A 24,831-nucleotide genomic window follows, 5' to 3' on the forward strand; every position below is an offset into this window, starting at 1 on the left:
GATTACGTCCTCTCTCTCTGTCTGTCTGTCCATGGCTGATTTGTCCCAATGCCAAGCTTCCAGGATTTCCCTAGAGTTTCTGGATTTGGCTTGATAACCGGATGCTCACAGTTCCCCATTTGGTACTGTGGTCCAGTCTGTCCCGGTGAAATTAAGGATTTTTTTTTCCCCCTCACGTCTTCTGGCTGTCTGTTGGTGTTCATGGAGGCACTCTGCTAGTCTTCCTCCAGTTTGTCCTACCTAGCGGCTGTTGCAATCCTTACAGTGTATATGTTGTCTAGATGACTCCTGTTTTTTTTTTACTTCCGGGGCTGGTGGGTTTTGGGGTCTCCTTTGGAGCGCTTGAGTTGGTTTGTGTAACCGCGGAATGGCTGTAATGGTCTGTTGGTTTGTTTCCCAGCGGGTTTTGATGTGTTGGCAGTGTTATCCTTCTCCCAGTTGGTTGTGCTTGCTGGGTTGAGTGGTCAGGCACTTCTTGCTCAAGAGTTGTGTGGGTAGCGACAGGTAGCCGTGCATAGCAACCTGGTGATGGGGTTAGAACCACCGTAATGAATTCTCCATTGGCCGTTTCAGGAGAATTGGAGCTAATGGGGATGAAATGGTTGTGTGCAGCCACCGGAGGACAAAATGTCCCAGAGAGGGGACAAGCCGTTCTCCGGCCTTCCTATTAAAGGAGCGCCAAAAAACTGGAGACTTTTGAGATGTTCTGTCTTCGAAACAGATCGTCCCCGTTATGTCAGCACCCTTCCAAGGACAGGACGGACCAACCCGATTAAGCAGGAGACGGAGAGGAGAAAAAGCCAGCGGCCGCTTGGCTCACGGCCACTTTCTCTGGAGGTGAGGGGGGGGGGAAACCACCGGCGCGCTGTTTAACTCCCACCCAGCGCCGAGTTCAGCCTCGACGGTCCCCCAACCTTTCAGCCTTGCTCGGCGGCCTCTCTCCGACGGCTGGCCGCGCTCAGGGCTGGCAAAACGGCGTTGTCCGGAATTTGGGGGGTGGGTGGGTCGGGGGCTCCCTCACCCAGCCTGAGCGACGCAAGCGACTTGCAGCGGATCGCTCGCTCCATCTAAGCTCGGGCGCACTGGGAGAAGAAGGCAAGGCCAGCTCTTTGCCTGGCGCCGCGCTCCTGTCCTACCCGCCGGGACTGGAGGGGGCGCGGGGGCCGCTCTCCCCATATATAGGAACGCTGGCACCCGCCCTTCCTGAGCTCCTCCTCCTCCACCCCCCCCCACCCCACCCCCCAGCTCCTCGCCGGTGGCGGAGGAGCCTCAGTCAATGAGCGGCCGCCGTGCGCGCCGAGGGGCGGCCGATGGATGCGGCTCCTCCTCCTCCTCCTCCTCCTCCTCCTCCTCCTCCTCCTCCAGCACTCCAGCACCAGATCCGCCCGGCAGGGAAGGACCCGAGGCTGGGGATCGGGCTCGGCCGGCGGAGGCAGCGGCAGCGACTGCAGCCCGGCTCTGGCGGGGGGCGCCAGCATGGGCGGTGGCGGCGGCTGAGCGGCGTGGCGGCGATGAGCCTGGGGGACCATGGGCACGGCCGTCTCCAAGCGCCGCTCGCTCCGCAACGAGGCCGTGGCATCGGTGGCGGCCAAAGTCAGGTGAGTGGCGGGCTCTGCCCCGCGAGGGGAGGGGGCGTCGGGGTGCGGGAAGCGTGGGGGTGTGTGTGTGTGCCCCCCAAAGGAAAAGCGGCAGGGTCCGCCGGCGGGGTGGGCGCAAAAAGCCGCGCGTAAAAAGGCTGCGCGTAAAAGCCGGCGGCGGGAAGGGCGAGGGAGCCGCGCACGCGAAAGCTGGAGCCGGGAATTGGGGCGGGGGGGGGGAGGGCGTCGGAGGGGCCAGCCTGCAAAGGAGAACCAGGGGAGGAGGGCGCAGCGACCGGGTGGCGGCGGCGGGGAAGGAACCGAGCGAAGGAGCGCGGCGCGGCGAGGCGCTCGCCGGTTGCTACGGGTGTAGGTGGAAGGGACGTGCGAAGGAGCGACGTGCAGCGCTTGTGCTTTCGCTCGGGTCGAGCTGGCAATCCGCAGCTGGGGAGAGGAGGAGGGGGGCGCGCGGAGGAGGAAGGCGGTTCGCCACGGCTCGGTTGCGGGAAGCAACCCAACCGAAGGCGAACCATCCTCAGAAGCTCCACTTTGGCACTCAAGCGCTGGAGGCGGGTTTGCGCCGGCGGTTCGAGCATCCTAGACCTCTCCCAGAGGGGGGTATGCGCTGTTCCTTTTAACCAGCTCCGGGTCGAGCTGCACCCCGGGCTCAGTTTGGGAAGGCTGAAGCCAAATGCTCTGAGTTTCTTCTGAGCCTTGCGGGCTTCCGCTGAATTCCTTCGCCCTGGAATCTCTGTGTCTTCCTAGGACCCAGGCTGTTAAAACTCTGTGCCATTGAATGCGAAGTCCTGGATTCAGCATCCAGCCGCGATTGGCTCTCTCCCTCTACACACACACACACACACACACACACACACACACACACACACACAGAGAGAGAGAGAGAGAGAGAGAGAGAGAGAGAGAGAGAGAGAGAGAGATGAAAAAAACCTCAAACTTTTCCATACCGGTTAGCCAGAAGCCCATGCTCTATATTTTCAGCCCGGCTGTCACTTCGCATTGGGTCGAAATAGCAGCTGACGTGAGGTGGGAAGCATTTGGCAAGCTGCCTGGCCCTGTGGAATATTTCTGGCAAAGCTCCAGGGAGCCCCTGGTTACTCCTATGAACTTCCAACTTGGTGAATGCAGCATGGAGCCGCAGCAGCGGCGGCATTGTCTGCGCAGTCCTGCCATCTCTGTCCAGGCATGGGAGTTGGGGTGCCCTTCATCGGCCTTCTACTCTGCGGCCTTCTTGATCCCAGCTGGGGCATGGCGCACGTGCCCCTCAAATCCTCTCTGATCGTCACCGAGAATAGATCCCTTATCCAGAGAGAAAAGGAGGATCCTGTTTGTTGGTGACCCCAACCGGGCCAGGTGGCTGAGGGTGAATTATTGGAGCAGGTGAATACCGCCAGGCATGGGGGAAATGGAAAGTTATTCAGGTTGGTGTTGTTTCTGGCAGTTCACACACGCAAGTGAGTGTGCAATTTGCCCTGGATTTCTTTTGGGTAGAAAACCTTGGGTAACTAACTCGCAGAGAGATGTTTTCCGTTCTGGAGGCTCAAGCTGAATTCCTACAGAAAGGAAGGGGATGAAATAAGATAGCTTGGAATTCTTGTATATTTTGGACTTTCAGCAGGGCCTTCCTGCTTCCCAACTGCAAAACAGGCCGAGTTTCAGTCCCTCTCAAGCTGAATTGAGAGCCTCAGTTTCTCACAGAATTGGTATCCGAGGCTCTAAGAAACAGGCTTTAGCGCCAAGCGCCTAGTCCTCATTGTTCAGAATGTGCAGTTGCAAAAATTGTGGACGGCGCTTGTTGAATTCTCCGAAGTGGATATGAGAGGTGTGTGTATCTGTGTGTTTGGGGGTGTGTGGCCGAGCTCTTTGCTTTTCTCAGAAGCAATCTAAAGAACCACAGCTTGTGTGATTCATTTCTGTTCCAAGTTACAACAGCATTGAAAAAATGGACTTATGACTGATCCTCGCACTTAAGACCGTCGCAGCATTCCCCACAGTCACGTGATCAAAATTTGGGGGCTTGGCAACTGGCATGTATTTGCGATGGCTCTCAGCTCACAGCCAGTCACAATGGGATCTACAGTTTGACAGGAGATCCCGCAGTCTTACTAAGGGGAGGATCTGGACAGAGGCCATGTGGGGTTCTAATCCTATTCGGGATTGTCCATTGCTGTGGGACACGTAGGTTCTCCTTCATCCGTGTCTCTTCGACCCATCAATGTTCTCACGTGATTCCTCTTCCAATATCTCAGGGGTTGCCCCAAAGAAGAGGGGGTCAAGCTATTCTCCAAAGCACCAGAAGGCAGGACAAGAAGCAACAGATGGAAACTAACCAAGGAGAGAAGCAACCTAGAACTCAGGAGGAATTTCCTGACAGTTAGAACAGTTAACCAGTGGAACTCCTTGCCTCCAGAAGTGGTGAATGCTCCAACACTGGAAGTTTTTTAAGAAGAGACTGGACAGCCATTTGTCTGAAGTGGTATAGGGTTTCCTGCCTGAGCAGAGGGCTGGACTAGAAGACCTCCAAGGTCCCTTCTGGCTTCTATTCTATTCTATTCTATTCTATTCTATTCTATTCTATTCTATTCTATTCCATTCCATTCCATTCCATTCCATTCCATTCCATTCCATTCTATTCTATTCTATTCTATTCTATTCTATTATTTTCTCTCTCCAGGATGCTCTTCTTAAATTTCAGAAAGAGTTGGAAAAAGAACATCCTCAGTAGATAAAATCTGGAACTCGTCACTTTGCAATTTTCCAGGATACGAAGGAGACTGAGATGAAAATTACTCTTAATTTCCTATAATTTGGAGTTCAGCACTCTTCCCCCCACCCGCCCCCCCTACCCCCCAGTGATGACATTTCCCTCTGGCTGTCTGCTGGCCAGCGGCCTTGCTGCTGTTGAAGGGTTGACAGCTTGTTCATTTGATTTGACAGGGCTGATAGCCAATGAGCTGCCTGCAGCCCACGGAGGTGGGCTTTCGAATTGCAGAACAGAACCTTGGAGATAAGGATTGTCCCCTTGTTGAGCTTTCCCACTGCCCATTGAAAGGAAGTTCTTTATTTGGTTGGACTTTATTTGGAGAATGCCCAAAATATTCCTGCCTCCTTTTTTTTTCTCCCCCCCCCCTTCCCTGCTACAAGGAATCTCTCTGCTGGAGTGGGAAGGAAATGCTGGCCCAAGGTCATCCAGTGACTTCTGCGCTTTAAAAATCTCTCAGCTCTCCTGATTTCCATCTGGCCCTTTCCGCCACCTTACCAGAGAGGCTTTTATGATCCAAGTGGATCTGCTCTGCTTGGGCAGAGACCTTTTGCAGACGGATTGCCCTTCTCTCGGTCTTCCAAGGGTGGACAAATATCTAGAATTATGGGCTGCCGGCCACGGTCCCGGAGCTGCTAAAACTGGGGGCCGCTTTGAGGCCGTGAAAAATCTCTAGTAGGAACTTCCAAAGCCCGGTGGGGTTGAAAACAGTTTCTAGTCCTGCCACTAATAATAAAGTTTGCTGGGAAATGGCATCTCTTGGGAGCTGCTCCCTAGTTGCAATACGTAAGGATCTAGAAAAGCCTCCAAGGCTGGCTGTTTTCTAGAAGTCTGAACGGGCGCTTCTCAGTCCCATTTCTGGGATCGGCGTATTCGCTTCCCAGTTCCCCAGTGGCAAGTTATTGAGTGCAAGCTAGATATACTGGCAGCCCTTGACTTACAGCTGCAACCTTGCTCAAAATTTCTGTTGCTAAGTGAAACATTTGTTAGCGAATTTTGCCCCATTCTCGCCCTTTCTTGTCACCAAAGCCCCTGAAGGCAGGACAAGAAGCAACGGGTGGGAGGGAACTAGCCAACGGAGAGAAGCAACTTAAAACTAAGGAGGAATTTCCTGACAGGGAGAACAATTAATTAGAGGAATAGCTTTGCCTTCTGACGTTGTTGGTGATCCATCCACTGGAGGTTTTTAAGAAAAGATTGGGATAACCATTTGTCCGAAACGGTGTAGGTTCTCCTGTGTGAGCAAGGGGTTGGACTAGAAGACCACGGAGGTCCCTTCCGACTCTGTTATCCTGTAATTCTCTGGTGCTTCTCTTTCTTTAGGATTAAGAGGCAAAGAGGAGAGCCAACCATCTCTACGTAGACCATAGAGTAGGAGATTCTCAGAAGTTCGGGTTGCCATCTCTTGGGCTTCCTCCGGCTGTTAATTTGACTCCCCGCGCACCCGAGCAATTACTTCCCTCGACGGCTAATTATCTTCTGAGAATTTTATTCTCCTTCTTCTGGTTTTGGCTCTTTGTAAACAACCAAGTAGGGACGCGGTGGCTCAGTGGGTTAGGACGCAGAGCTTGGCAATCAGAAGGTCGGCAGTTTGGCGGGTCGAATCCCGAGTGCCGCGTAGCAGAGTGAGCGCCTGTTACTCGTCCCAGCTTCTGCCAACCTAGCAGTTCGAAAGCACGTAAAAATGCAAGTAGAAAAATAGGGACCGCTCCGGTGGGAAGGTAACAGCGTTCCATGCGCCTTTGGCGTCTAGTCATGCCGGCCACATGACCACGGAGACGTCCTCGGACAAGCGCTGGCTCTTCGGCTTTGAAACGACTAGCACGCGTGTGCGGGGGGAACCTTTACCTTTACCTTTAAACAACCAAACTTGCAGCAGGAGTGGAGAGACAGGAGGATGTTTCTCCTAAAGGGCCGGGTGGATTTTTCAAATGCCTATGCCGCGGTCGAAAAAGGTGGAGAATCTTGGTGGGGACTGTGCGGTTGAATGAGGCCTACCTCTGTGTCTCTGGTTCGGACTGGTCCAGTTGTGTTATATCACACACTCACGGATCAGCATCTAAAAAACAAACAAACAAGCAAAAAACGTCCATCAGGTCGAGGGAGGAAGTTAAAACGCTGCTTGGGAAATTGCAGACCTGCAGTTTTCTGTCAGGAATAAATGAATAGCGAGAAGGCCATGTAAACTTGTCTCGTGCATTTTTTCCCCTCTCTTCTCACATTCTCCTTGGTGGCAACTGGTGGCGTGTTGAAAAACTGGCCGACGTAGATAACCACGTCAAGGGTTGCAGCATGTTGGGGCTGGGGATGATGGGAGTTGGGCTTCAACTTTTCTGGAAGGCTTCAACTGGAGAAAGAATATTATGCTCATAGCGCTAACATGTGCCCTAGTAATCGAATTCCTTCCTTCCTTCCTTCCTTCCTTCCTTCCTTCCTTCCTTCCTTCCTTCCTTCCTTCCTTCCTCTTTTCTTTTCTTTTCTTTTCTTTTCTTTTCTTTTCTTTTCTTTTCTTTTCTTTTCTTTTCTTTTCTTCCCTCCCTCCCTCCCTCCCTCCCTTTCTCCTTCTCTTCTCTTCTCTTCTCTTCTCTTCTCTTCTCTTCTCTTCTCTTCTCTTCTCTTCTCTTCTCTTCCCTTCCCTTCCCTTCCCTTCCCTTCCTCTCCCCTTCCCCTTCCCCTTCCCCTTCCCCTTCCCCTCCCCTTCCTCTTTCATCCTTCCCTTCCCTATGTTGAGGATGAAAAGCAGAGTCAGTGAGACCCCCTACACCATTTCATTTTCACCTAGAAACAGAAACAATTCCATCGAAGAAAAAGGTTTATTTACATGGGTCCCTAAAAGCTGAGGCTGATTCGATGGCACGTAGTTAATCGAAAGAGACGCCCGAGTGTGGGAATAGGCGGCTCTGAAGTCATGGTGGTTCTTCCTGGTTTTCCCCATTTGAATAGTTTCTCTCGCCCCCCCCTTCCCCCCCCCCGCCCTGCCCCCAGGAAAATATCTTTAATTTCTCAGCAGAATATATTACTTGTCAATTTTCTGCTGGTGTAAGGCCAACGGCAGCATTAGCAACATTGATCTAGCTGAATATGCTCTCTCACAGGGAAAGAATACACACACACACACACACACACACACAAACACAAATGAAAAATGCTGGCTTTTTTTTTTTTTTGGCAACTTTGCAAATGGTTTGCCTCTCTTTGCAATGTCTCTTATTATAATTTCCATTTGGGGGTAGAAGGCAATGGGATGGGCGGGTAGCCGTGCCTTGAATTTTGCTGAGGGGGCTTATTAATTTTTTTTCCCCTTTGTGTCTTTTGCTGTTTTCTTTTTCCCCACACCGGATTACACGAAGAGCGGCGAGGGCTTTTGGGGATTATCTTTCTCAAAATCATCCAGAAGGCAAGAATGGTGCAGGTACGATACCTTTCCTGAGATTCATACTGCATTTATTTTATACGCCCCTCCGCGGCCTCTGGAGATTAGTCTTAATTCGCCCTAATTTTAAATTGCATCCCCCCCTCGAGTATCTTTCTAAGGCAATACGGATCAGGAAAAACACATTAAAGCATTGAACAAACACTAGAACGCCTCTGAAATATCTAGCCTAATGGTTTAAATTAACACCGATGCCTGCGGGATTTCTCAGCCAGACTTTCATTAGCTAATAAAAGCAAGAATGAAGCAGAATATCCAGAGGCTTAATACTGTACGGGCCCAGTCTTGAACTAGGCTTACTCAAGGATACGGCTCTATATAGGTAGTCCTCAATTTACCACCAGCTGTGGTCCTTTACGTCGAGGGCTACCTGTATTCAGTCACGTCGGCCCTTGTTTGAGTCTTTAAAGTTTCTAGTTCTCATGAATGTACTTTTTTAAAAAAAAAAATTGAACTGTTGGTAAGCTGGGTTGGGGGCCACCCAGGATGGTCCCCCTCGCCCAGATATGGAGCAAGCCCCCCCCACAAATCTTTGTGTTTCTCCTCCTGCTTTCAGATCACTTGCTGGCCGAGTCGTATGTGGGTTCAGAAGACTCCCCAGAGATCCATGTGGGTGTTCAGAACAAGCGGCGGCTGTCTCTCATTTCTGACGGGAAGTTTCAGCCCGCCTTCCCCGAGGAAGCCGGCGAGAAGCTGGCGGGCGAGGGCCCCAAACCCCGCGTCTACACCATTTCCAGCGAGAGGCCCATGCTGTCGCAGCAGCAGAGCGAGAGCATGGAGCTGGTGGTCATCAAAGGAACAGAAGAAGAAGAAGAAGAGGAAGAGGAAGAAGAAGAGGTGGACAGGGACCGGTCCTTAGGACAGCCTCTCCACCACACCGGGAGTTCTCACAACATCAGCCAACAATGCAAGGGCAGTTGGCCAAGTCACCAGCAAGACTCGAAAGAGTATCCCAGTTGTGCCCAGTTGACGGGGTCATCTCAGCATCCGTTCGATCTGGAACAACAACACCACCATCAGCACCACCAACATCAGCACCACCATCATCCACACCAGCACCACCATCAGAACCAAGCTGGTGAGACCGGCTGGCGGCAGAAGAAGCTGGAACGCATGTATAGCATTGAGCCTGTTTCCGGTAGGTGCGGCCGAGTTGTGTTGCCTTCATCTTGGCCAGTGTTGTGATTCAGGGTCAGCCTGTGGGTTCGGCAGTTGGGTCGGACGACTCAGAGGAGGAGGGGGGTGTTGAAGACCTTGCTGAGGGGGTTGAAGATCTTGCTGATGATAGCCCTCAGCCAGGCCCCTCCCACTTGGTCACCACGGAGACCCAGCTGTGTGAGCCTGACAGTGTGGATGAAGATGACCCACAGCTGGCCCTGTTCAAGGACGCCCGACGCAGGAGGCAGTCAATTAGGAGTAGACAGAGGAAGGCAATGGGGCTTCTCAGAAGGAGGCAGAGAGAAGCCACACCCTGAACTCTATATAAGGGGAATGTCTGGGAGGGCTGGTTTGCTGAAGGCAACCGCTCGGATAGTTCATGTTTCTTAAAGCTCCTGTTTCTTGGTTTGTCTTGTTCCGTTTGTTTTTGTAGTAATAAATTTGGCAGGCGTAATTCCAGCCTCTTGCCTTCTTGTAAAAGGGGTTGTCCCTGCCTTTTCTGCAGGGCCGGTAGCAGGCTGGTACAGAACAGCCGTATTTCCGAGAAATAAGACCTAACCGGAAAATAAGCCCGATTTTTCCCAAAATAAGCCCCAGTTACGATCGTGAGCCAGACGGGACGCCTTTAGCACGTCCCTCGCGACACACGGTGAATGTATTGAGTTGTAAAAATAATCATATTAATATATAATTAAATATAAATACATAATATTACTGACAGTATTTGAGTAAACGTAGATGGTTGCACATGGAAAAAATGAAGCATCCCATGAAATTAAGCCTTTAATGCCTCTTTTGGAGCAAAAAGACCCCGGTCTTATTTTTGGGGAAATACGGTATTGCATAGATTGTTATCGTTTCCATCATAAGCTTCTAAGCCATGCGGTGACAAGGTTTCTTTCTTGTTTGTTTGTTTGTTAATCCTCCTAATTTGTGGTTACATTTCCATAGCTTATAGGCCAGCCAGCATTTATGGTTTATGGTTTATTAAATTTATATGCCGCCCTTCTCCCTGAGGACTCAGGGAGGCTCACAACAATAAAAAGTTAAAAGATATAAATACAAAAATTAAAAGGGGAATAAACAATATAAGTAATAAGAACGATTTAAACCATTAAAAAAACCAAATTTAAAAACCATGATCGGTCCAGGCCCGCTTGTTGGAATAACCAGGTCTTTAGGTCACGGCGGAAGGACCAAAGGTCAGGGGCCATCCGCAGCTCCGGAGGCAGTTCGTTCCAGAGGGTCGGTGCGCCCACAGAGAAGGCTCTCCCCCCGGGGGTCGCCAACTTGGCAGTTTTTTAAGAGACGTGACTGGGGGATTCTGGTTGTTGAGGTCCCCACGTCTTGTAGGTTTCTAAGACGTTGAGCTGGGTAAGTTTATCCTGGCGAGGTTGCAAGTCCCGCTAGCGTGGTTTGAGGTCAATAAATCCACAAATTAGATGTTTTGTGCCGTTTCCTTACCTGCATAATACGCAAGCCCTCGGCAATATGGAATTCAAGATAAGACCCAGAAAATTCTTCAGTTACTCTGAAAGCAGTGGAATGGCTCCAAAGCATCAAACGCTCAGCCTGTTGTTTTTCTTTTTTGCAATAATAATCCTAATCCTAGAGGGGGTTATTGCGGCTTTGTGGCTGCCGTAGCAAACTTTGTCCATGAGATCAGCAAGAGCGGAGCTTGACCAGAGAACATAATAACATTTTTTTTTTATCCCATGTAATAAGTTATACTTGTGGATCGCTTTCCTTTCCCCTTTTGAATGCTCGGCCCTGGGGGGGCCGTGGTTGTGATGGTGGTTTGTTGCACAGTCAGCCAGATGTTTAGACAGGTTTTGTCCTTCCCAAGGAGCAGAGACAGGCAGAGGTCAATACTGATGGTGTTCAAGGTCTGGTTGCAGGATGTAAGCTGCTCCGAGCAAAGACCGATGGGGATTTTGTCAATGCCACAGTGTCCAAGTATTATTATTATTATGGTTGGTTGCACAGTCAGCCAGATATTTAGACTGGATTGGGTATTTTTGTCTGGCTATCGAGCCCTTCCCAAGAACCTGGCATAGGCAGATGTTTGAAAGTGTTAAGGTCTCATCGCAGGATGTAAGCTGCTCTGAGCAAAGCTGCCTTCTGCAATTGACCGATGGGGATTTTGTCAATGCCGATGAGGTTCAAGTGGTGCTCCAGAGGTTCTGGGAAGCATCAACCACTATTGGTCCTATCTCGGCTTTCTTTTGCCCCCGTCGTTCTACTTCTACTTGCAGGCCTTTATATTGGGCAATCTTCTCCAACTGTTTCTCCTTCTTCCTCCTCCTCCTCCTCCTCCTCCTCCTCCTCCTCCTCCTCCTCCTCCTCCTCCTCTTCCTCTTTCTTTATTCCAGATGAGGTTCCTATCAGGACCTGGCTGCCCAAAGAGAACCTTTTCACTTTCCAGACAGCGACAACCACTATGCAAGCGTGAGTTCAGCCACAGAAAGTTGGGGTTGTCAAACGGGGGGGGGAGGGGGGACGGCGAGCACGGGAGGAGAAGTGCATGTGAATCGGGGATTCCTCCCCGTGGTTGGAGGGGCAAAATAAAGGAGCAGGGTCATCTTTCCAACCCCACAGCCATTGACTCCCCCGCCCTTCTCTTTACTTAACACAACTTCGTCTGGCGGAACAGATAGTCCTCGATTTACGACCCTTTGTTTAACGGTGGCTTAAAAGCGCCACGGCCGCTGAAAAAGCAGCTCAAAAAGTTGCGATCATCGCAACGACCCAGCAGTCAACGTCGTCACCATCTGGACCCTCGGCAAGTGTGTTGTTGCCTTTTTTTTTTAAATGGCAGTTTGTTAAATTTGTTTGCTGCCCATCTCGGCACAACAGTTTGGGTCATAAGTCGAGGACTGCACGTATCTGTGAACCGACTGCGTAACCAAGGCTTATTAACATTGAAAAGGGGGTTTGCCACTGACATTTCTTCTTGTTTCTCTCTCTCTCTTTCTGCTTCTGGTTTTGTGTGTGTGTGTGTGGATCGCCAGCATTTCGTAAGTATAATTGCCACCGCGCCTTCCTAAATCTTGTGTATTCTTTATCGCTTGCTTGTATGGGCATCCTTGGGTCAAACCTTCTACATTTCTTCCGGTACGTTGTGTCCGTGCCGACAGCCAAAAAGACCTAGAGTTGAGCCATCGTTTCTCCTGCAACCTTTCTCGTTTTGAAGGGCGAGGATGTTCTGGTCCACGCCTCCGTTTTCCCGTCTGCTGCTTTGCAAATCCCACCTTTCTTTGCTCCCCGAGTTGGGCGACCGGCATTCAAAATGTTGAACCCCCCCCTTTCACGAACCCTTTGCGTTGATCATTGTGTAAAGTCCTTTCCCAGTGCCTCATGTGGTCCCGTGTCCATCCGTGATGTATTTTAATACAAGGAGATCCTTTTGGGTGCTGGAAGAGGCAGCTATGAACACCAGGGTGGCGGAAAGAAATTGTGCAATCGGGGAAAAGGGGACGGTGGTTAAGGGAATGGGGTTAGGAGTGGGTGGTTGGGAGTTCTAGTTCTGCCTCAGGCACAAAGCTGTCTGGGTGACTTGGGACCAGTCCTCCTTTTCTCTCTCTCTCAGGCCTAGGAAGAAAGAACGGGCAGGACCAGTTTGGTCCAGAGGTTAAAGGCAAGGGGTTAGAAGTTGGAGACTCTGAGTTCTAGTCCTACCATAGACATAAAGCCTACCGGATGACTTTTGGGCCAGTTTCCCCCCCCCACACACACACACCACCCTTCCACCCTTCAGGAGGAGGAGGCAAGGACACAACACTTCCAAAATTGTTGCTGAGAAAACGGCAGTGTAGGGTGTCATGGTTCGGACAGATGCAATTCTTCAAAGAACATTCAGATGTTCTCACTTTGACGTAGGGTTGACTCAAAATGTTGTGCATCCATTGGGATGGAGGTAGAGATTTCCTTGCTCCCTGAAGCTGTCTCCTCACCCAGATTCTTTTGCCCACAAAAAATGGTGGCCATGGCACCCACCTTGCCCCGTCTCCTTGCCATCTTGTGATGTGGCTCATTTCCTCCTCCTCCTCCTCCTCCTTCCTCCTCCTCCTCCTCCTCCTCCTCCTCCTCCTCCTCCTCCTCCCCCTGCCCTCCACGCCCCCGTCCTTTTTTCCATGTCATCGCTCCATTCTGAAGCTGCCGTGGCTTTGGTTTTAATGCCTTAAACCTGGTTCTCCAGGGCATTCAGGGGCTACGCTGAGAGGAAACGTCGAAAACGGGAGAACGATTCGGCCGCTTTGATCCAGAGGTACGGAGGTGCACGGGTTCAACTTTTTTTTTTTTTGGCCTGGTTGTATGCGCCAGCTGCTATGGATGCTGAGATTCCTTGTTTTTTCCCCTTTCTTTCTTCCTTTTTTCTTTTTCCTGGATTAAAGGAACGAAATACTGAGTTCAGGATCCTCACCAGCCTCTTGGCTGGGCTGCTTTGCCGAGAAGGCAGTTGAGCAAATAAATACTTTGCTTATTCGTAATGGGAACTGTCTTTTTTCCAAATCAAACTTGGCCAGAGCTTCGGGCCAAATGTTTTTAAGGGTCTGGTCACAAAACCCTGTGCATAATTGGCACTGCTCCATAAAGGATGCTTTGAATTATTTGCAGCCAAATATTGTCATAAGTGGTATCGATTCAGAATCAACGCATAATTTCTTCTCTTTGGCCTGCTGAATTGAGGTTTCCTTCCTGTAATTAACTTGAAGGTTCAAATAGAATCGGGCTGGGGGAGCTTTGGCCTGCCAGTGGCTGGACTACAGTTCCCATCCTCCTTGACCATCAGCCAGGCTTCGGGGAGCCTAGATCCGTTAACCCCCCCCCCCCAAGGCGCCTCTTTTTCCAACTTCAATGCACGGGTTATCTCAGCCCCAATCCTGCCGAGCAGACGCATGTTTTGAATCCCCGTTTTGCAGATGGAAAGGCTGAGTCCCAGAGTTTGTGGTTTGTCCTAGAGACGCTGAGATCCCACCACACGCTTGCTCTCTAAAGGCGAAAAACCCAGGGATGGCTTAAGCTGTTTCCCCCCCTGCTTACCCTTTCCAGATCGGGGAAAGCCGAGTTGAAATGGGAAGAATCCTGGCATCCCTGCCCGCAGCTTGGCAGGGCCAAAGAGGAAGTGAGTGGTTGAGTAGGGCACGTCCTCATTCTCAAGTCGTTTGGCGGTCTCTGCTTCCTCCCTTGGCAAGGATCTGCACCGCAGTGCTACCTTACCCAGGCAGTCCTCGGCTTACGACACTTAGCGACCGTTCAAAGTTACAGCGGCGCTGGAAAAAAGTGACTGTTTTTCCCCCCCCACTTACAACCGTTGCAGCATCCCCAAGGACCCGTGATCACACTTCGGATGCTCGGCGACCGGCTCATATTTATGACGGTCGCAGCGTCCCTGGGGTCAGGTGATCCCCCTTTTGCGACGTTCTTACAAGCAAAGCCAGATTCGCTGAACAACTGGCTGACTTAACACCCACCGTGGTTTGCTTAACCGCTGCAGCAAGGAAGGTCGTCAAATGGGGCACAATTCGCCCAGCAAGTGTTTGACTTAGCGATGGGAATTTCGTTTGCGGCCGTAAGCCGAGGACTTACCTGCATTCCACCTCTTGCCTCCTGTGCCTCTGCTTACTCCCGGCTGGGAATCCAGCGCGCATGTTTGAGAAGAAGAAGAACAGCTGGAGGAAAAAAGACTAAGCCCAGCCTGCCTTCTACTGTTCCGTAAAGAGGCTTTGCACCCCTGACCATCCCACTAATGTTGGGGAGGGGGGACATTGTTTGCTACAACCCCTTGGGCTTTTGCTTCGCTAGACGATGAGGCTGTTTGCTTGAGGCTGCCGGAGAATCTTGGGGCACTGACCGGTTGTGCTTTCATTCTTGAAGGAATTCCAGAAGCCGCTCATGCTGCTAGTCCCCAAGAGGGCAGGATTCTGATGCAATCCGAGCTCCTCCGCGAAAGAGAATTAATCTGATCGGAAGCAAAGCCCGCGGCGGTTAATATAGATGAGCCTTGGTGGAGCAGTGGGCTAATGCCTCCTTAAGTAACACCAGCTGCCTGCAATTAGTGCAGGTTCGAGTCCCACCAGGCTCAAGGTCGACTCAGCCTTCCATCCTTCCGAGGTGGGTAAAATGAGGACCCAGATTGTTGGGGGGCAATAAGCTGACTTTGTGATAATGCCGCTTGCGGGGGGCAAAAGCCCTAATAAGCAGGCATATACATAGAATGAAGGCTATTGCTAAGCACATTGTGCTTTAGATTGTAAGCCGCCCTGAGTCTTCGGAGAAGGGCGGGATATAAATGGGATTAAAATAAAAATATGTTTTGTTTCAAGCTTCGACTTGTCCCTTTGAGTCAGGTGAAAGAGTCAAGGGTCTTTGGGGTTTGATGGAAAGGCCAAATAATTCTCTAATGGATGCAAGGTGTAAAGCGCCAGAATAACCCCCTACACACTCAAGAGTATCCCCAAATATCAGGAGGTTTGTGACACTCCGGAGAGAGATTTCAAAATGGACCAGTTTTTTTTTACAAAATAAGGTGAAGAAGATAGGAAAACTCTGTCGCTTTAATCTTGGCAGGATGGATGCGGAGAAAGTCGTTAAAGTTCTCGGGTATAATCTGTCTCTTTCACTTATGGCATAATTTTGTTCACGGTTGTTCCTGATCCCAGATTAGCAATTGAATGAGTGGTCCCTATATAAATATTATTAAATAAATAAATAAATAAATAATTCAGATTAATTGGGTATTTGTGGCCATGGGAATAACAGAATACCAGAGTTGGAAGGGACCTTGGAGGTCGTCTAGTCCAACCCCCTACTCTAGCAGGAAAACCCTACCCCATTTCAGACAAATGGCTGTCCAGTCTCTTCTTAAAAACCTCCATTGATGGAGCACCCACAACGTCTGGTGGCAAGCTGTTCCACTGGTTAATTGTCCTCGCTGTTAGGAAGTTTCTCCTTAATTCCAGGTTAATTCCAGATCCATTTAACAACCACATGATTTCCAACAACCGCAGTGATTTGCTTAACAACTCTGGCAAAAAAAAAAGTAGGTCCTAAAATTGGTTGTGATTCACTTAACAGCTTAACAACAGAAGTTTTGGTCCGTAGGTTGAGGACTAGGTACCTGTAAGTCCTGGAAAAACAGACTGGTAAAATCTCACCAGTTGCTTTCAGCAAACAGAAGGTGAATTAAAACACCAACTAACATTCCTTTCGTATCGATCTCTTCTTCAATTTTCTCATCGAAATGTAACTTTTTTTTTTCTAAATTGCAGACTTTGGTAGAAAATTATGTAGCGCGGATTGCGATGTGAGCTCTTTAGACTCTTAAACGCTTTTCTTTCATTTCGCTTTTTAAAATTTTGCTCCTTGAGTTCTGTCGATCTTGGCCGGCTCCTAAAACCATCCGTAGCACCTCACTGACAAGCTGTCATGCACTCAAGCATAAGGTTTGCCGTAAGAAAATTGGAAATGCCTTTTGCCTGGGGGAGGCGGCGGGGTGGGGGGGAGAAACACCTTTCATTTCAAGGGTTGGAAGTGAGGGTTTTTCAAATTTATTTATTTATTTATTTATTTGTTTGTTTTTATAAACCGCCCTTCTCCCGAATTGTGGGCCATGACGTTTTTTCGTTTTTTTAAAAAAAAAAAGCCGATTGGGCTTGTGCAAGCAGCGTGAAGCAGGTTTTGAGATATGGCCGAACCTGTGTTTTCACCGGCTGTGATTTCTGCACAGTATGATATTCTCTGTTCTTTGGAATGTCTTGTCGAAATAGGCACATTAAAGGAAATTTGCTGTTGTAAATTTGCAGAACCGAACAGGTTTGTTGGGTTGGAGGGGAGAAACCGAACGGCGTTCCAGTCCCACCAGTAAAACTAAAGTGAAAAGGCTGGGTGAAGGTAGAATATCTTACAGTTACAGAAGGATAGTTCTGGAAGGAAACTTGGAGGTCTCCTGTCCTAACTCTGTAGAAGAATTTAGAAATGCCTGTTGAGATGAACAATGACCTCACGTCATATATATATATAGCGAGGGAACTGTGTCTCCACTAACTGTGGAACCATCGTTGTGCTTTAGTGGAGAAGCTGCTGGATCAAGAATGGGGTCCTAATCCATCCCCAGAAGCTCTGTGGGGCACTTCTTTCGGCTAGTCCCTCCCTCTCCGCCCAACAGACAGTATGGGGTAGTGGTTAAGATGCTGGACAAGAAGTCTAAAAATTCAACTTCTAGTTTTCCTTTAAGCGAGGAAGCCGGTGAGATAACTTAGGACCTGTCGTTCTCTCTCAGCCCAGTCCTGGGAAGTTGAAAAACGCCTCCCTACCAGCTCAGGTTGGGTGGAAAGCATCCACAATCGCCTTCATCTCAGCGTTGTACAACTCGTACAAGCCCCTGAAATGATATTTTAAAGTAAAGCTTGACGGCGGAATCAAAGCGGTCTTTTCTAAACCAGAGTCCAACCAGAGATGGAGAACTGGCGCCCCCTAGTGGTGCAAGGTAGAAATAACATTGCCCTTCTGTGATCCGCCAGCTCGTTTTTTGTCCCACTGTTGAAAGGTGGAATGAAAAAAAACAACAAAAAACTGGGGCCCTTTCAGTTGAGAGGGTTGGGCGTTTTAAAGAGTAAGGTGGAGGGCCTTCCAACTCAAAAAATCAGGTTCTGCTTCCTACAGATCACTGACGCTCTCTATAGGCTGCCTAAACCTGAGAATGTTTCTTGCGCTGGCTTGACGTGGGCATTTTTGCTCTCCTGGCCAAGAGTTGTATATTTCCGGTGTGTTTCTCTACATACTCTTTCTCCAAATTCCTTCAAGCTGTGTTGAAACTGTATGACGGGTGAACGTTCTGGTGAACCTTCTCTGCGCTGGTTTTTCTGAGGTAGTTCAGGAGGCATCTGAGGGGGGTTTGGATGTAAAGGTGAAGGTCTTGTGCGACGGGCTTTTTTTCCTGGTTTTTTGTTTTTTGTTTTTAATCTGCAGCTCCGGGGAGGTTGACAGATCACCCTAGAGACACGGCTTTCTTCCTCTTTACTTCCTCAAGACTTGATGGCCTTCCGTGTTTTTTCTTCTTTCAGAAATTTCCGGAAACACCTCCGTATGGTAGGCAGCCGGCGCATGAAGGCGCAAAGTAAGTGATCAGATGGAGCAGAATGACTGAGAGGGACCACACCATGCCACCTTCTCCCAACTCCCGAGATCTCCCTTCCCCAACCAGGGTTGGACCTTCTGACCCCCACTCTCTGCCTCCCCAGTGGTTTCAGACGACCTCTCTTAGAGCCCCCCCCCCCAAGATGGGAGTTTTTGTGCAAAACATTCGGCACGATTCTGGTTGGGGAAAGGAATCTTAGATAGCCCCTTATTTTTCTTGAAAAAAAGGCAACACTTTTGTGGCACCTTCTGCACTTACAGCAAAGAGGGCGAGCCAGGGATGGGTGTGATTTTAGCAATATTTTGTCATAATTGTTTGCCGTCTCCTTGTCCTTCCTCAAAATCTCTCCTTCTCCTTCTCCTCCTTCTCCTCCTTGACTATCTCCTTCTCCTCCTTGTCTTCCTTATCTATCTTCTCCTTCTTCTCCTTGTCTATCTTCTTTTTCTCCTCTTCCTCCTTCTCCTTCTCCTTGTCTATCTCCTCCTTGTCTATCTCCTTCTTCTTCTCCTCCTTCTCCTCCTTGTCTATCTTCTTCTCTTTCGCCTTCTCCTCCTCCTCTTTTCCTTCCAGCTTTTGCTGAGCGGCAGAGAAGTTTCAGCCGGTCCTGGAGCGATCCAACCCCCATTAAGGCTGAAAACCTCAACGATTCCCGAGAAAGTACGTCCCTTTTTTTCTTGAGCGCCCAATCCGATTGGAAATGGGCCAAGGGGTGGGGGCAGGGGGGAGAGGACATCCAAGTTCCAATCTAAGCAAAGGTTGCCTTGACTTGTAGATGAATTGTGTAGCCCTTGCAAATCTTCCAACCCCTTCCTCATCACCGGCTGGGTTTAGTTGTAGCTGAAGAATAGCTGGGGTGCTTCAGATCCCTCCACTCCACTCTTGTTCCTAAAGGTAAAGGTAAAGGTTCCCCCACACACACCTGCTAGTCGTTTCTGACTCTAGGGGCCGGTGCTCATCTCCATTTCAAAGCCGAAGAGCCAGCGCTTGTCCGAGGACGTCTCCGTGGTCACGTGGCCGGCATGACTAGACGCCAAAGGCTCACGGAACGCTGTTACCTTCCCACCGTAGCGGTCCCTATTTTTCTACTTGCATTTTTACGTGCTTTCGAACTGCTAGGTTGGCAGAAGCTGGGACGAGTAACAGGTGCTCGCTCTGCTACGCGGCGCTCGGGATTCGATCCGCCAAACTGCCGACCTTCTGATCGACAAGCTCCGCGTCCTAACCCACTGAGCCACCGCGAGCCTTGTTCCTAGCCTGTAGCTAACCAAGAGTCTTGCAGGAAGGATTCAGACAGATTGTGCAATGTTGGGGGTTTTCTTTCTGTGCGTGTGAGGGTTAGGATCTGCTTATGCTTCACCTTGGACCTCTTCCGAAAGGAGGAGCCTGTCCATGTGGGCTCCATCATCCTCGGTGGCACACGGGAGTTTCTGCATCTGCAGAGATGGACCTCAAAGCTCTTGTCTTCTTTCGCCCCCCCCCCAGGCCATGAATTTCAGGATTCCTGCTGTGCCATTGACAAAGGGGTTGACTTGAACTGGGAGGTGGAGAAAGAAGTGGAAGCGGCCGCCTGCAGTGGGGAGGACTTCGTTCCCCCCAAAATCATGGTAAGCAATTCTTGAGGACCACTCAGAGACCCTCCGGGATGGGAAGAGCCGGTCCTCTCTGCCTCCTGCCAGTTACAAATCTCTCTTTGCTCTTCTTTCCCCTCCTCCTCCTGCTTTTCTCTCGTTTCCAGCTCATTTCCTCCAAGGTGCCCAAAGCCGAGTATGTTCCGACAATTATCCGCCGCGATGACCCATCGATCATCCCCATTCTCTATGTAAGTCTTGGATTGGAGCTGTGGGGGAATGTCCTGTCTGTCTGCCTCTCCTCCTCCTCCTCCTCCTCCTCCTCCTCCTTCTCCTCCTCCTCCACCACCGCCACCGCCACCGCTTCCTGTCCCTCTGTCCATCCATCTCTCATCTCCGGAGCTGCGGACGGCCCCTGACCTTCGATCCTTCCGCCGTGACCTGAAGACGTGGTTGTTCCAACAAGCCGGCCTGGACTGATCATGGTTTTTTAAATTTGGTTTTTTATCGGCTTAAATTGTCCTTTGTTTCTTTATTTCTTGTTTAATTCTTTTTTAATCTTTGTATTCTATGGTTTTTTTTTAATTTTTTATTGTTGTGAGCCACCCTGAGTCCTTAGGGAGAAGGGCGGCATATAAATTTTTATTATTATTATTATTATTATTATTATTATTATTATTATTATTAATAATAATAATAATAATAATAATAATAATAATAATAATAATAATAATAATAATAAGAAGAAGAAGAAGAAGAAGAAGAAGAAGAAGAAGAAGAAGAAGAAGAAGAAGAAGAAGAAGAAGAAGAAGAAGAAGAAGAAGAAGAAGAACTCACTGGAGAAGAGCCTAATGCTGGGAAAGGTTGAGGGCAAGAGAAGAAGGGGACGACAGGGAATGAGGTGGCTGGATGGAGTCACTGAAGCAGGAGGCGTGAGCTTAAAGGGACTCCAGAAGATGGTAGAGGACAGGAAGGCCTGGAGGAACGTCGTCCATAGGGTTGCGATGGGTCGGACATGACTTTGCAGCTAACAACAACAACAACAACAATAATAATAATAATAATAATCTCTCTTCATCTATCTATCCATCCATCCTTCCATTTCCCATTTCTGTCCATCTCTCCCTCCCTCTCTCCCTCCCTCTCTCTATCACCCACTCTTCCTTTCATCCCCTACCTCCTGTGCACCCATCCATCCAATTCTCTCTCTCTCTCTAATCTAACCTCCCTCTCTGCCCATCAATCTACAAATCCCTCTCTCTCTCTCTCAATCAATCAATCTATCATCTATCTCCATCCAACTTCCTACTTAGCGCTCTCTCTCTCTTTCTCCTATCTCTTTTCTATCATTTCTGCCTTCCTACCTTTTCAGATCTTCTTTCTCCCCTCTAGCCATAGATCCTCACCCGTATCCTGTCACCCTACTCTCTGCCCCATTGTCTCCTCCCAGTGGGTCCCCGTTGACCACCACAGCTTTGCCTTTTTAATCCTTGACTCTTTGTTTGCTTTCAGGATCACGAACACGCCACCTTCGATGACATTCTGGGTATGTCAGCTTTGGGTCACAAATCCCATGAAGTTATGGTATGAATGTTGCGTTATACGTGTGTCTGGTAGCTTAGCCAAAGATCCTGTTGGTCAGTGTTATAGGGCGGAAATCTGGATATGTGGGAAAGATCCTAGCAGATCCTTCAGGGCATCGGAAGTCCAATATTCACTCCAGCAGAAAAAGGAAGTGCCAGCATGTACTTAAAGTTGAGGGCATCTCGATCCCTCTTTCATTTTTCCCTCCCTCCTTCAACCTTTGCCCCTGAAGCATCCTCTCCGCCTTGCTTCATCCTTCCTTCTTGCTCATTTCTCCACAGAGGAAATCGAAAAAAAACTCAACATCTACCGGAAGGGCTGCAAAATTTGGAAAATGTTGATTTTTTGCCAGGTGAGTGAGCAGGGACCCTCCAAAGCCTGGGCTGCAACCGCTGGCTTGGGGGGGGGGAAACTCCAGCCTTCCCGAAGGCCTACTTGCAGTGGGACTCTAATATTCAGATGGCCCCAGATACTTTCTCCTTTAAAATCCCTCCTCTCAATGGCAAATGTGGGGTTCAGGGAAGAAACGGGGGGAGGTAGAAGAGGTGAAAAGCCTCTGCAAAGCTTAAAGTCTTATTCTACAAAGAAAGGGTTTCAAAGTTTCGTCTCCACTTGCTCCAAGGGGCTAGGCAGAACCCAGATATTTTCCCCCATTTGAGGTCGGCCATCTCCTTGTTCTCCCAACGTTCCTCTTCTCCTAGTCACTGGCTGGCTTTCCCTGTCATGGTTGGGATTGCATCTATGGCTCGTCCTGTCCCAGACCAATGTCTCTTTAGGTGATCCAGAAGGTCTATCTCTTTGCCTTGGCGATTTGAGAAGAACGTTGATGTCCTCCAGGCTGATTCTGGAAGGCTTTCTCTCTTTACTTCTTGTAGGGAGGTCCGGGCCATTTATACCTCTTGAAGAATAAAGTCGCCACCTTTGCCAAAGTGGAGAAGGAGGAAGACATGATCTAGTGAGTGATGACCTCGTGAGGAATTTGCTGGGCGTGCTTTGCAGTTGGGAGTCTTTGGGAAACGCTTCCATCTCCCAAACCTCCTTCTGTCTTGTTCTGCAGCTTCTGGAAGCGGCTGAGCCATCTGATGAGCAAGCTGAACCCGGTTCCAAATGTCATCCACATCATGGGATGTTACGTCTTGGGGAACCACAATGGGGAGAAGGTACGTCCTGTGGCACTTTGTGAGCAGGTGGAAGAGAACCTGGCCTCTTCTTTCTGAAAACCTCTTTTACGGCTATGTTAACAGAGTTGGAAGGGACCTTGGAGGCCTTCTAGTCCAACCCCCTGCTCAAGCAGGAAAACCCTATACCATTCTGGACAACTGGTTGCCTAATCTCTTCTTAAAAACCTCCAACGTTGGAATACCCACAACGTCTGGAGGCAACCCTTTCCACTGGTTAATTGTTCGATCAGGACATTTCTCCTTAGTTCCAGGTTGGACCTCTCCTTGATCGGTTTCCATCTGTTGCTTCTTCTCCTGCCTTCAGGCGCTTTGGAGAATAGGTTGACACCCCCCCTTCTTTGGGGCAGCCCCTCAAATATTGCAACACTGCTATCTCTTCACCCCTGGAGGCTAAAGTGAAGCTAAGTTGAGTACATTCATACTCAACACTTAGATTTAAGAGTTTATGATTAAGTCACCCCAATAACACTGTCAGAACGAACTGCCAAGCCCTGTAATCATCTACAGGATGTGGAAAAGGGAACCAATCATTTGTCCTATATCTCAGGAGGCCTCCCAAATCACCCTGGACCTCTTTTGCTTTCCAGCTATTCCAAAACCTAAAGAATCTAATGAGTCCTTGCCGAGTGACCTTCGAATCTCCTCTTGAACTTTCAGCTCAAGGTAAATGCGATCACTGATCTGCCTTTCCTCCCCCAGTGAAAATACACCACTGTTGATTGGTACAAGGAGAGGGAGAGGGAGAGGGAGAGGGAGAGGGAGAGGGAGAGAGAGAGAGAGAGAGAGAGAGAGAGAGAGAGAGAGAGAGAGAGAGAGAGAGAGAGAGAGATTGTTGGATGGATAGATGGATAGATGGATGGATGGATGGATGGATGGATGGATGGATGGGTGGGTGGGTGGGTGGGTGGATGGATGGATAGATGGATAGATAGATAGATAGATAGATAGATAGATAGATAGATAGATAGATGATAGATAGATAGATAGATAGATAGATAGATAGATGATAGATAGATAGATAGATAGATAGATAGATAGATAGATAGATAGATAGATAGATAGATAGATTAGATAGATTAGATAGAGAGAGATAGAGATAGACAGATAGACAGATAGACAGATAACAGGCAGACATTCAAGTGGCCCATCTCAGGAAGACAATCCTGGGATCTTCTTCTGACGAGGTTCTAGATCTAGATTCCGGGCATCTGATCTGACTTTCCCTCCGTTCCCCTTGTAGGAAAGGAAATGATTGAGACTTATTTTGACTTCCGCCTCTACCGAGTCTGGAAGACCCGCCAGCATTCCAAGCTGCTCGATTACGATGACATTTTATGAGTGCCGCCGGGACAGGGCCAGGAGGAATTTCACGGGTGTCCCGAGCCGGCGGGCGTCGCAGAGCGGGAGATCTTTTTTTTCCACGGTCGCCGGGAAGCCGCGAGAGGCGCCAGAGAAGCCGTTGGGGTCTCGACGGTCAAGAGGTCCACTCGGCGACTTGAGGCACAAGATGGACGGAGCACTGCAGATGGAGGAAAGGGGCGGGGTAGGTCTTCCAGGACCGAGGTCGCCCCACGCCATGACAGGTTCTTCTCAGAAGACATTTGAAGCTCAGGTTTCCTACAGAGACTCAACCAATCATCTTGTCTATCTCGATTTCGCTGTCATGGAAGGCCAAGAACCTTCTTGGTTCACTCTTGGGGGATGACCGATCAAACCATTGAGGCGTTTGAAAAAAGCCAGACCTTTAAAAAAAAAAGAAAAGAAATCGCATCCATTTCAAGAACGGGTGTGAATTCTCTCTCTTTCACACACGCATCCATGCCCATCTACAGAAGTGCAATTTCCTTCTTTCTTTTTACAAGCAGAGGAAATATTGAATCAGCTCTTGCCGTACCACGCACACCAATATCTGGTAGATGAGATATTTTGGGAGTTTGCTTGAGAATATATTTGACATCGTAATATATCTTTATATATATATATATCTATATATCTGTCTCTCCACATCTATATTTATATCGGTGGGTAGCTAGAGAGAAGGGCATCTGGCTGCAAAAAATTCGACTTGGATTCCAGCAAAACTGTTGAGGGACACTTCAACTGTAGAAAGTCCCTCCAGGACAGACCTCAATTTTACTACTTTATTTTAATAATAATAATAATAAGTTGGAAGGGACCTTGGAGGTCATCTAGTCCAACCCCCTGCTCAGGCAGGAAACTTTATTTTATTTCGATTGAAGGAGCTGCTTCCTTAATATAGTTTGGCAAAAGCAGAGTTTTTTGCCGTCGGTTATCCGCTGGTAGGGCTGAGGTGGACCTCGGCCGGTTTATACATAGAGAGATATGTATACATAGATATAAATATAAATAGTTTGCAGATTCGAAACCAATAGCCATGTTTAAAAGATTCGC

General features: G+C 49.2%; 1 protein-coding gene across 2 annotated transcripts; it reads left to right on the top strand.

The window, feature by feature from the left end:
- Positions 1-767: 767 nt before the first annotated feature.
- On the top strand, positions 768-24,831 carry NSMF (NMDA receptor synaptonuclear signaling and neuronal migration factor). 2 transcript variants are annotated; one of them, XM_081340021.1, is made up of 16 exons: positions 768-837; positions 1,366-1,598; positions 7,707-7,768; positions 8,346-8,927; positions 11,320-11,395; positions 13,146-13,214; positions 18,013-18,065; positions 18,657-18,743; positions 19,569-19,690; positions 19,822-19,905; positions 21,167-21,200; positions 21,520-21,590; positions 22,114-22,193; positions 22,296-22,398; positions 23,007-23,082; positions 23,660-24,831. In XM_081340021.1, exons 2-16 carry the CDS (start codon positions 1,528-1,530, stop codon positions 23,755-23,757), a joined length of 1,668 nt encoding a protein of 555 aa, XP_081196147.1. In that variant the 5' UTR covers positions 768-837; positions 1,366-1,527; the 3' UTR covers positions 23,758-24,831. The 2 variants fall into 2 exon arrangements, with proteins under 2 accessions (XP_081196147.1, XP_081196148.1); XM_081340022.1 differs by lacking the exon at positions 13,146-13,214.

Source organism: Vipera berus, assembly GCF_964194415.1.
Source record: "Vipera berus genome assembly, chromosome: 15".
Taxonomy (NCBI): Eukaryota; Metazoa; Chordata; class Lepidosauria; order Squamata; family Viperidae; genus Vipera; species Vipera berus.

Excerpts from the sequence above, each read along its gene's own strand:
- NSMF (XM_081340021.1), top strand. The coding sequence starts at position 1,528 with ATGGGCACGGCCGTCTCCAAGCGCCGCTCGCTCCGCAACGAGGCCGTG. Across the intron at positions 13,215-18,012 it reads TCGGCCGCTTTGATCCAGAG|AAATTTCCGGAAACACCTCC; the intron begins GTACGGAGGTGC and ends TTCTTCTTTCAG. Across the intron at positions 19,691-19,821 it reads TCGTTCCCCCCAAAATCATG|CTCATTTCCTCCAAGGTGCC; the intron begins GTAAGCAATTCT and ends TCTCGTTTCCAG.